Source organism: Drosophila grimshawi, unplaced genomic scaffold, assembly GCF_018153295.1.
Source record: "Drosophila grimshawi isolate 15287-2541.00 unplaced genomic scaffold, ASM1815329v1 contig_1369, whole genome shotgun sequence".
Classification (NCBI taxonomy): Eukaryota; Metazoa; Arthropoda; class Insecta; order Diptera; family Drosophilidae; genus Drosophila; species Drosophila grimshawi.
Genome location: NW_025062891.1, coordinates 6833809 through 6846006, shown reverse-complemented (window position 1 = coordinate 6846006; position 12198 = coordinate 6833809). Strand labels below are relative to the sequence as shown.

The following is a 12198-nucleotide window of genomic DNA, read 5'->3' as shown; positions in this document are numbered from 1 at the left end:
TGTTTCCTTCGTATATACTTTGGCATAGCTTTAAACCCCTTTATATCATTAAGATCTACTATATATTCTAATAAAAATTGTCTCTCGTCAGACCAGAAATAAAACAGAAAGTAAGTTGTTAAATAAAAACTTATATTCTTTACTTCATATCATTAATTCGTTAACAATAAAACCAAAAAATAAATTAACTTAACTTTACTTACTAAGCCATCACAAAACAGTTCCACCATTCAATGTAAATTGATCGAGAGCTTGTCGTTTGTTCAACTGAAGCGAATTCAATAATACAGATGTTTATATGAGCGCCGAAACCCGATTAAATTTCATTTTTGGATTCGAGCAGTTTGTTTATTATTTGGTCAGGTCGCCGTTTGCCAAATCCCAAGCGGAATTGCTATGCCATAAAAGCATTATCAGCAATCTGGTTTTTCCCAGTCAGGCATGTTGCCAACTCAGCTTCTTTGGTTCACTTATTATATACATCAGATTGTATATAACAGTAGGGATTGAAAGAATGACAACTTGTGACATTTGTGAGCTTAAAACGTTTGATATTTGTTATTGCTTGAACTCGGTTCAAATGTTTTTGCTTCTTATTATCAGCTTTTCATCAAATCATTACGTTCTTATCTGTATATGTATTTGATACATATATGCATCAATTAAGAGCACTTAGATGTTTTAAACAGCCTAGCTGCGAATTACGGGTTGCTCTCTCGCTTGCGATAAGAAACAAAATTATTAGGAATTATACGTAATCCTCGTAAAACCACAGATTCCTAGAAAAAGCAAAATCAAAATAAATGTTTTAGCAATAGCAAATCGGAATTATATATATTATTTTAAGGACATACGGATTAAAGTAGGGCGAACGAGGGACATATTTCTGCTGCGGTGGTAGTTGTGAGTAGGAATCCACCTGCTGATGGCCAACTACCGTTGGCGGAATGTATTTCGAGGCTGTTTCTCTTGCTGGATTGTATGCAGCCGCTGCAACGGCATTTGCCAATCTGGTAGTATAGATTTTCTTTGGCTCAATATCAGCGTTCGCCGGCGGTGGCGACGCAGGCCCTGTTATTGCCGCCAGATGACCCTGTGACTCCACCTGGGTGGGAAGCTGCCGCACAGGTCCCAAAAATCGGCTGTGCTTTGCTTCAATGTGCTTCTGCAGAAAGGTCTCTCGCACGTAGCTTTTCCTGCAAATGTGGCACTTGAATTGCCTCTTGTACCCCAACCTATCCTCGCTTAGCGATGGCAGGCGATGCAGCCTCTGATGTACCCTGTGCGACATCGAGTTCTTAAACACCTTGCGACAGTAATCGCATTTGAAAGGCGATGCGTTTGGGGGGCTTTCATCACTCGTCGCTGGAATAGGATTAACTGGAGCGGGAAGAACTGGAGTAGACATAGCTGTAGGTAGTCCCAAATTTAAGCTGTTCTTTTCAATTGTGGCTGGTGTTGGAGCATTCGTAGAATTCATGTGCAATATTTGCGTGGCATGCATTCGCAAGTGCTTGCTCAGTGGCACAATGTCAGTGAAGAGCTGACTGCACACAAAGCAAGGTATGATCCGTATATAGCCAGTTGGTGGATATAGCGACGAATAATTCGAGGACAGCATCGCCGAGGCCATTGGCATATTCGGGTTCTGGACACTCATGTCCAGTGGGGAGAGTGGCGGCGTTGCCAGAAGTAACGGCGATGTGCTTACATTGGCGTTCCCATTAAATGGCTGACCACCAGTGAAAGGTGTTGGCGGATGGATTGGACCCAAGAGCTTTGCGTTGTTACCATCGTCACTCTCGTCTTCACAGAGCGTGGACGTCGGACTTTTGGGCACCTGTTTAATTACAATTATTGAATGCAATTAGCATGACATCAATATTGAGCTAACTTACGAATTCGTGTTCCATAATTGTTCAGTTCTTATCGCAATCTAATTGAAATTTGATCACCTCTCTCGCTCCGGTCAAGATGTGCTCATTAAGAAATTTCATAAGAAACTGAGCTGTTTATTTGACCAAGCGTCTCTTATATATTCCACACACACAAGGCTAAAACACACACACACATATATGCATATACAAATACATGCATGAGTGAGAGCCTACGATACGCTACCTTCTTGTGGTCAGTTGCGGTGCTCTTCACTCGCTGGTTTTGTCCTGCTTTATCTTTAATTCTTTATTCTCGCATTTCTGATTTACAAACATATGCCGAAGCATAGAGCGAAGAGCGATAGACGAAATGCTCAGAATGACATATGTATGTAAACAACCATGCTTCTTCCTCCTTCGTTAGTGTAGAGAAAGTGTTTACACATGTTGACATCTTTAAATAATTAATTTTGTTTGTGTATATTTGAAGGGAAGCAGTCAGCACATAAACTGACTACTAAAAGGCGTCGCAACTAGCACTTGTAACTAGTTGGACTTACGGAGAGGGAGGTCCTTCGTTGCGCACAGTGTATGCGATGGTAGAAATGAATGAGTAGACTTGTATGTGCTAAGACTCTGAAGACACTCCAAAAGACACTCACTTTATTGAAGAAAAAATGCATCGTTTATATACAGAAATTTTCGAAGATAATTTTTGCTTAGGACTAGTTATGCTATCTGCGGGTTGACCTAAACAATCAATGGTCACCTATGCGTGCACAGATAACATGTCTTAAAATGATCTTATTTACGACGCTGACTGAGCTGCTCTCTGCTAAGTGCAGGCCGCTCGACAGATGGTGTGAACATATTTCTTATCGCAACCCATGGATTGGGTGTACTTTATTTGCTGTGTACGCTGCGCTATCTGCAGCGTACAACTGGCTTATGATTTAAATTAATCTAAACATTCTCCCGGCCGTTGAATCGGTGATCAACCATCATCTAGATCCAGTGTGAATCGTCTTGGGGATGCTGATGGCACGGGTGTAATGGCAGCCTCATTCCTTGTAGCTGTTGATTGCAAGGTCCAAAAGCGTTGCTTCCGTAGTGTACAGGCAAGTAGCACAAAGACGGATACTTCTAAGACAGCATAAGCGCGATATGATGATGTTGTACTGAACCTATTTGGTCTGGCAGCTCTTGTTTGTTGAGTGCGTTCAATGTTAGCTGCAAGTCATCCAGATCCTTATCTTCTTGTAATTTGTTCTCTGATATGTTGATTTGAGTCGTGTTTGGCTCGATTATGTTGCCAAAATGAGCATAGCCCTTTCTCACATGACTTATAATGATGTTGAAAGTACTGATGCTAATTTCTGAGTTGCGTGCAGTACAACCTGTTGACAGCGATAGGAGTCCGGTGTCCATCAGTTGTATAGTAGACGGGGTTCCGTTGCATACGGCTTGTAGTTCCATTACAGAATGCGTTGCAAAGATCCAATTATTAGGATGGTGTGTTTTTGACCATATCATTTTGGTTGCTCTCTGAGATACTTGACACATTGTTGGTGTTTTGTTGTTAAAAAGATGAAACTCACAACGATTATTAACATTAAACATAGCTTGATGGTCAAAGCATATGTATTCTTCATTTGGTAATGTTCGGCAGCGTTGTAGATCATCTGTTGTGAGTCCCATGAATTGATCCCTGTGGCTGTTTACAGCTATAATAGGTGTTTTAAGCTCAAATAGTCGCCAGCTTGTTGAGTCCCACATCGGAATCGGCACAATATTGAAAAGTTCTAATATTGATGTTGACACTAGTGGTAGTCTTATTCTAAATATTACATGAGTGTCGGTGACTGTGCCTTCTGCTCGCATAATTCTGTACAGGTGAATAACGTCAGATGATGTTACTGGTAGCATTTGATCTGGCGGCAAATGATCCCGTATTTGATCCAATTGTTCCTTTAATTGATCGGGAGAAATCAATGTTGGGCTTATTGTACGGTGGCGAATTCCAGTAAGTACGTCCACTATTTCGGATTGCATGCGTTGAAGGCTGGCTGCTAACAGTGTTAATTGAGTTGTTAACGCCAGGTAAGTCTCCGTGAGACGTGCACCAGTGTATTTTCCTCTAGTTTGGCTAATGATAGCAACTTGCTGTTCAAGTAGTCTTAGTCGCTTGTCAGATGCAGATCTTGACTTCTTGACAATGTTAATGGTTGAATCAAGTACCGAAGTTTGATTCTTCAGTAATGTCAGTAAAAATTCTTCGTTTGTTTTTACCTTCTCTATCACCTTGGTCATTTCATTAGCGTAGTTCGAGTCTAATACTCCGAATAGACTGTTCGCAATGTTACCCACTGCATCAAATGGGGACCGGCGTTTTCGTGTATGTTGCATAAGTGAATTTGTCATTTGTAATTCATCATACAAGTGACGAAAGTGCTGAGATATGGATACATATGGACATATATGATTATTATTTAATTCTGGGCATATGTATTTGAATTCGTTTATGCCTGAATTAAATGTTTTCATATCGCGCCAGTATGGTTCCAATTCATAGTATATTACCATGGTCCAGTCGGATACTGCTCTCTTCGTTGTTCCAATTTTTTCATAATAGATTCCAGGCTTTGTGTTGAACCGTGTCACAGATACTGAGTTTGTCAGTACCAAGGGTAACATAAAGAGCAGGATTAGCACAGACGAGGTTATGGTTGGCGACGTTAGCCGTTTTCGTTGAACGGGTGGCGCATCATTTTTATCTGTGTCCTCGGTTTCCTTGATGGGGCGTTTTTTGGCCATGTCTTCTGGAAATAACGGCGCAAGCCTGGTTATGGGGCGCTTGTAGATGCCTGAGGCAGTTTTAACGTCAACCACACGAACGTGATTATCCTGGCCTGGATATGTGTGTACAATGCGTCCCATTGGCCAACTCATCACAGGTATGTTGTCTTCCTTGACTAGAACAAGCATACCTTCTTTGATATTGGGGTTGACGGCCTTCCACTTATGTTTGGCTTGCAATTCTTGTAAATATTCCTGTGACCATTGCTTCCAAAATCTTTGCTTTTCGTTGCGGTCTGTGTTGACATCGGGGGGAGCAGTCAGCGTTTTACCAATCAGAAAATGAGCTGGGGTGAGGGCTGCGTTATCCGTAGGGTCGTTTGACATTGGTGTGATTGGGCGAGAGTTTAAGATTGCTTCAATTTCGATGATCACCGTGTTTAATTCTTCGAATGTGAGAGATGCGGTATTTGTCGTGGTAACCAGTAGTCGTTTTGCTGACTTTACCGCAGCTTCCCATAGACCTCCAAATGATGGCGCTCGTGGCGGTATGAATTTGAAGGCAACTTGTTTTGTGTTGCAGTGATTGATTATATCTGCTTGAGCCTTCTCGCCAAATATTGATTCTCCTAGTTCCTTTAGTTGGTTGTTTGCTCCAACAAAGTTGGTGGCATTGTCACAATAAATGGTTTGACATTTGCCGCGGCGGCTTAGGAAGCGCCGCAAGGCTCCTAGAAAGGCATTTGTAGTCAGATCGCTAACCAGCTCGAGGTGGACCGCCTTTGTAGAGAAGCAACAGAATACGGCTATGTATGCCTTATCTGGTCTTTTTCCGCGAACTTTATGATGAATCCAAATTGGTCCGCAGTAGTCTACGCCTGTAGTGAGAAACGGGCGTGTTGGTGTTACTCGATCGACTGGCAAATTACCCATAATTTGATTCATTAACTTGGGTTTTGCCTTGTTACACTTCACACAGTTGTGAACGATATTTCTCGACATAGTTTTGTCGTTCAGGATCCAATATTGTTGTCTAGCAGTTGCTCGTAAGGCTTGAGCACCGCAGTGCATGTTGTCTTCATGCAGCTCTCGTAATATCATCTTCACTATTGGATCGTTGTAAGGCAGCAAAATCTGGTGCCTTGCATTGTAAGGGAGTGGGGCTTGCTCCAATCTACCTCCAACTCGCATGAGTCCATCTGACCCTTGTATTGGTGAGAGTGATGAGATAGGACTCTTTTTGTCCACTGTATTGTGGCGCTTCAAATCTTTCAGCTCAGCTGTAAATTCAGCTCGCTGTATTGTTTGTAGAATTATATTGCGAGCGCAGTCCAGTTCCATTTTACACAGCGTGGTCGTTGCTGAGCTGTATCTGTATCTGTAGCAGAATCGCAACATGTAAGCCACAATGCGTTATAACTTACGAAATGAGTTGCTGTGTCGACAGGTATACAACTCTTCGCCTATTGTTGCTTGAGTTGCAGCTAGGCTTATATGCTTTGTTTTCCTTTTCAGGTTGCTAGGAGAGATGACGGGAGGGGCTATCCATTTGTCTGGAGTGCCATGCAAAAAGAGTGGTCCATAGAGCCATAGACTATGCTTGTGTAACTTTCGTGCGGATATTCCTCTTGAGAGTACATCTGCTGCGTTGTTGGCAGACTTTGACTTGTCACTGCCTGAATTTTCGCTATTCGGTTGGCCACAAACGTATGATATGTGGAAGACGGGGCATTGATCCATGAAAGAACAACGGTAGAATCCGACCAAAAGTATCCTGGCACTGTGGTGGAGTCAAGGTTGAGATCGCGTCGAATTCTGTCCGCGAGCTCAGCACCCAATAATGCAGCACATAGTTCTAAACGAGGTAGTGACTGTTTTGCGGTTGGAGCCACTCGAGACTTTGAGCATAGTAGACGCACAGATATTTGCTTGTTTTTGTACGTTGCGCGTACATATATTGCTGCGCCATATGCCTGCTCTGAAGCATCCACAAATGTGTGCAATTCCTTCGTAACTGGAGTATTTCCATCGTATATGTGCCTTGGAATTTGCATCGAGTTAAGGCTTTGCAAGTCCTCTCTATAGTCCTTCCACTCGTTCTGAAGATTCGTCGTCCCAGTCGAGTTTTGATTCCCAGAGTCGTTGCATAAAAATTTTTGCCTTTACCACGACTGGAGCGAACAGGCCTAGAGGGTCGAAGATCTTTGCCAGCTCCGAGCAAATTACACGTTTTGTAATCCTTTTTGCTGTGCTGCTTTGTGTGCGGCCGCAAAGTTGATCCCTTTTTGGCATCCAAATAAGGCCCAATGTCTTAACAGTGTAGTGGTCCAGTGTTTCGTCAATTTGCTCATTGTTTGAGCACCATTTGCGTAATTTAAATCCGTTGGGGAGCAGTATTTTTACCAACTCCTGTCGAATTTGGATTGCTTCCTGTATCGAGTCTGCTCCTGTGAGGCAATCATCTACGTAGAAGTCATCCCTTAAGGCAGAGGATCCTAATGGTGATCTGCTTGTATGAAGTGAGGCTAAGTGATTTAGACACTTAGTAGCCAAAAACGGAGCCGATGCTGTTCCATATGTGACCGTTTTTAATCGAAAGTATTTTAACTCATCATTTGGATTTTTTCTCCAAACTATCATTTGATTAAATTGGTGTTCCGGGTTTATCCATATTTGGCGATACATCTTTTCGATATCTGCCGTAAATACGTACTTATGTGTTCTGAATCTCAGTAAAATTGACATGAGATCACTTTGTACCGTGGGTCCTACTTGCAATATGTCGTTTAATGATTTTCCTGTCGATGTCTTACATGATGCATCGAAGACTACTCTTAGCTTTGTGGTGCTGCTGTCAGGTTTCAGCACACAATGATGAGGGATGAAGTAATGGTTTGTTGGAAGGAGTTTTCGAGGGACCCAATTGTTCATATTCAGTCATGAAGTCCACATATGCCTTCCAGATTTTTGAATCTGTCCTTCTTTCTAGTGCGAGGAATCTTTTTTCTGCAGTCTCCAACGAGGGCCCCAGGGCTGAAGAATGTTCAGCAAACGGCAATTTTACGATAAATCTCCCATCTGCAGCAGTCTGCAAGTTCTCAATGAAATGGCTCTCGCACTCCTTTTCAGTTGGTGTACGATGCCTTTCTGCTGTTTCAAAGTTGTCTAGGGTCCAGAATCGCTCCATTATGGTATTCGTTTCTTCTCCTGTAGCTACTGCACAAATGGCTGCTGACGTCTTTGATTCTTTTATTTTTCCAGCCACAACCCATCCTAACTTGGTCTTTTGCATGATTGGACCAGAGGGTATTTTGTGTTGTTGTGGGAGCAATAGTGCATAATAGTGTTCCGCACCGATAAGCATGTCGATTTTGCCAGGTTTGTTAAATTGGGGATCTGCCAACGGTAGGGTTGCTGGCATGTTCCAATCTTTATTATTTATGCTTTGGGATGGCTGATCCGTAATAATGTGCGGTAGAATAAATGCTTCGATCCGCATTGTAAAGTCGTTGTATAATGACTTTACCAACAGATTTACACGAGCTCTGCTTGTCCTTTGTTGTCTACCTATGCCTTCAATTCGTAGTGTGGAATCGTGTCGTTTTAAAGATAATAAAGAGGCGAGTCGTTCTGATATTACGTTAATCTGTGATCCAGAATCCAGCAAAGCCTTGAAAGTAGCTTGTTGTCCATTATTTCCTTGGACTATTACCTTTGCTGTTGCAAGTAGGTTTATATTTTTGCTACTTGCTGATGCTACAATTGGATTTTGTTGCTCCAATGAAGAATTTTCCAAATGCAGCAGCGTGTTGTGTCGTTTTTGGCACTTGAAGCATTTAAAACGACTTGGGCAAACCTTTGCCATGTGATCTCCTTTGAGGCAGTTGACGCATAGTTTTTGTCGTTGAATCCAATTCAATCTCTCAGCGGCTGTCTTTGCACGGAAAACGTCGCACCGAAATATGATATGATCAGCCTTCTTGCAATAGAGGCAATTCTTCCTTGTAGTTGAGGAGGATGCACAAGTTGCTCCCATCGAATCCCTTTTGGCATTGCTGTGTGTTTTGCTTCCGCTAGCTAAAACACGAACTCGTTGTTCAAGAAACTGAAGCATGGTGTCCAGTTTCTGTATTTGCTTCGAGTTGCTTAATGATTGCTCGTACAGCGTTTTATTTGTGCTGTCCAGCTTATTTCGTATGACCGCTATTAAAAAATAATTAAAATTCCCACGTTGAGATGTCTAATCCGAGTCCCTTGAGAGATGCAAGGGACTCCACAGTGACTATGTATAATTCCTTAAGCGATTTTGTATTGTCGTTAATGGCTTGTTGCATTCAAAATCGGTTCAATACCGTTGATGCTATGTCTCTTGGATTGAGGTACGCGTGCTGTTCTGCCTCACCGATCACGCTGGTTTTTAGATACCACATTTTTTGAATTGTCGGCATGTTGGTCCCGTGTACCATGGACACAAACATATCAAAGAATTGTGTCCATTTTAATATATCCCCATCAAATTTGGGGATGGTTATGCGAGGCAAGTTTATGTCATTGGTGCACTGCTTAATGCTTTTTAAAGCTAATGCCCTTTGTACATCTTCTTCTGCCTGTAGATACTCTTTTGTATCATATCTATTTTATTCTGGGTTTTCAACTTCTTCATTCAGCCGAAAATTGACCTCTTGAATTTGCGTCAATAGATTCCTTATGAACTCTAATGCTGCGTGCGGTGCTTTGGTGCAATGTAGTGATGCGATCATTGCCCTTTGTCGCCGGCACAATGCAATCACCTTGGGTTCTAAGGTTGATTGCTGACGCTGTCCATCGCCAATCTCAAGCTTCTTGCTTGTGGCTTGATTTATGGTTTCAGCGTCGTTTTTGATTACTTCTAAGTACTTTAGAACTGTTGTTCTTATGTCCTCATAGTAGGTGAAGTATTCATGATTTTTCGGTAGCTCGCCAGATTTTCTTATGACTTCGTCATTTTCTTGGACAATATTACATCTCTCATTGAGAGAATCTGCTTTAATTTTGTGATAGCCGGCCTGAGATTTTCTCTCAGCGGAATCCTTTTTATAATTAGATATCAGCCGTACAATCTCATCGCTAATATCTTGCTGGACATCAAGCAACTCATTGATGGTTCTTTTTTCTGATGCCATTTTGACTGATTTTTGTCGCTTGTTGGACCTTGTAACGAACACTAACAATGTCGTCTCGGCTTGCACACCCTGTCTACTATTTGGGGCGGCCTTGCTCAGGGAAATTGGGCGTGGGTATTGTGCCGCCTAAACAAACGGTACTACAGTAATAATTTCGTAGACAGGGAAGAACGGGAAGAACGGGATAAGGAATGCGAGCCATACAAATGGAACGGACTGATGTTGCTTATAGCCTATCTAAAGTTGGAGAACTAAGTTGTTAGAGTTCTCCTTCTTTACCCACCCAACCTTGTAGGAATCTATTGCAATTTTGGATCCTACCCTATGAAGCTTGCGGTGCTACAGACCTAAGGTGCCTTTAATAATAACAAATTATCCCATGTTTATATTTCTATAATTGAATTAAAGTTAAATACAAGGACTATTCATGATAGTGGAATTCAATAAGGACATTGTAACTTCATTATAAATTGTGGCTCTGATACTATTATACTCTTATTAATTTTATACTATTAGGAATATCAATACAATACAAACAAAATTCTATGGGCGCTTAGTTACCAATATTGCATCTCTGATGCCATCATGTCCGGCTACGCCGTACTTACTACCATATCATCCTTAGCGATCCATCGATGTCAGCAGGCCTGTCGACGTAGACGATCTGTAGGCGGTGATAATTAGAGTCAAAGGTGCAAAATGGATACAAAGCGCTCACTAGAAAATATTTTACAAATTTATAAGTATGGAGTATAATATTACTTAGAACTAAAATTCATTTTTTTCCTTTTTTTTTATACTCTATGCCTGCTATGCGGTGACTTCAAGACACCGGGGTTGTTGTTTCTGTGTTGTTGTAGTTGTTCTTCTGTTGTTGTTACCGTTGCTCTTGTTATTGTTGTTGTAGTTGTTCTTCTTATTGTTGTTGTAGTTGTTCTTCTTATTGTTGTTGTATTGAGAGGCGTTGAGCAGCCCTGAATAGGCGCTGGCAACGCTTCTCTTCTGAAGTCGGCTTGATTTTATTTTTCAACAAAATAATGAGGTATAAGAATAGACGAAGGAGCTTGGGTGGCCAGTTCCGTGGTCGATGGTGTATTGTGGTGTGGTGCAATGATTGGATGTGGTGTGCTTGCAGGTCCACCCAACACTCGAAACACGTGAACTGCCAAAATCCCGGTAATGAGTCGAAATTTTATTAAATTCGACTGCTGTCGGGTATAACCGGTCTTCAGCGTTCTGGTATCCGTAATATCGCACTTTAAATATTATCCCAGCTTCGGATGTTTGCCGATTGTATTTATTTGACCACGTGCAAATTGTCACGTAAAACAAACAGAAAACTTTTCTTGGCACCGATCTGCTGTTGCTTCTTGCATCGAGAGCATGCGGAAGAATAAAATGCATTCAGAAACGCAGGCGCAGCCAACTTGACAGTTTAAGAGCAAAAGTTCGCGTTAGAAAGATTAAGAGCGAAAGTTCGCGTTCGAAAGCTCTCTAACGCACCATAAGCTGCACCAGCTGATCTAGACCAGCTGCTTAAGTCTAATGTGCATGTTATGTGCAGTGTTTTGAAAATTGCAAGCTGAATATTCGCGCCGTCACAACCTTTACAGATATGTACTGGTATATCTGTTTCTTAATCAGTTTTTTTTTTTGTTTTTGTCGCTTGGTGGACTTTGATATAAGTGCTGTGGTCGTTCAACTAACGAGAGCACACTTTTATCCTGATATGTCGCCTAGTTGACAACTTCAGATGTGGAATTTTGTCGGTTGATTATCCTTTTGTCGCCTAGTTGACAACTGCAGGAATCACGTCGGGGTCACCAAAAACATTTGTGTATATTTGAAGGGAAGCAGTCAGCACATAAACTGACTACTAAAAGGCGTCGCAACTAGCACTTGTAACTAGTTGGACTTACGGAGAGGGAGGTCCTTCGTTGCGCACAGTGTATGCGATGGTAGAAATGAATGAGTAGACTTGTATGTGCTAAGACTCTGAAGACACTCCAAAAGACACTCACTTTATTGAAGAAAAATGCATCGTTTATATACAGAAATTTTCGAAGATAATGTTTGCTTAGGACTAGTTATGCTATCTGCGGGTTGACCTAAACAATCAATGGTCACCTATGCGTGCACAGATAACATGTCTTAAAATGATCTTATTTACGACGCTGACTGAGCTGCTCTCTGCTAAGTACAGGCCGCTCGACAGATGGTGTGAACATATTTCTTATCGCAACCCATGGATTGGGCGTACTTTATTTGCTGTGTACGCTGCGCTATCTGCAGCGTACAACTGGCTTATGATTTAAATTAATCTAAACTTCCTTTGGCCTTATGTCATTATTTGCTCTGTGGTT

General features: G+C 41.8%; 1 protein-coding gene across 1 annotated transcript; it reads right to left on the bottom strand.

Annotated features, from left to right (window-relative positions):
* Nucleotides 1-115: 115 nt before the first annotated feature.
* Nucleotides 116-1974, bottom strand: LOC6560893 (zinc finger protein 865). The gene is made up of 3 exons (XM_032734737.2): nt 1899-1974; nt 855-1840; nt 116-779 (listed from the first exon to the last, which is right to left on the bottom strand). The coding sequence occupies exons 1-3, from the start codon at nt 1911-1913 to the stop codon at nt 749-751; spliced, it is 1032 nt and encodes a 343-aa protein (XP_032590628.1). The 5' UTR covers nt 1914-1974; the 3' UTR covers nt 116-748.
* Nucleotides 1975-12198: the final 10224 nt, after the last annotated feature.

Bases quoted from the DNA above. Each gene is read 5' to 3' on its own strand.
- LOC6560893 (XM_032734737.2), bottom strand. The intron at 780-854 runs GTATGTCCTTAA...TGCTTTTTCTAG, and splicing joins CGTTCGCCCTACTTTAATCC to GAATCTGTGGTTTTACGAGG.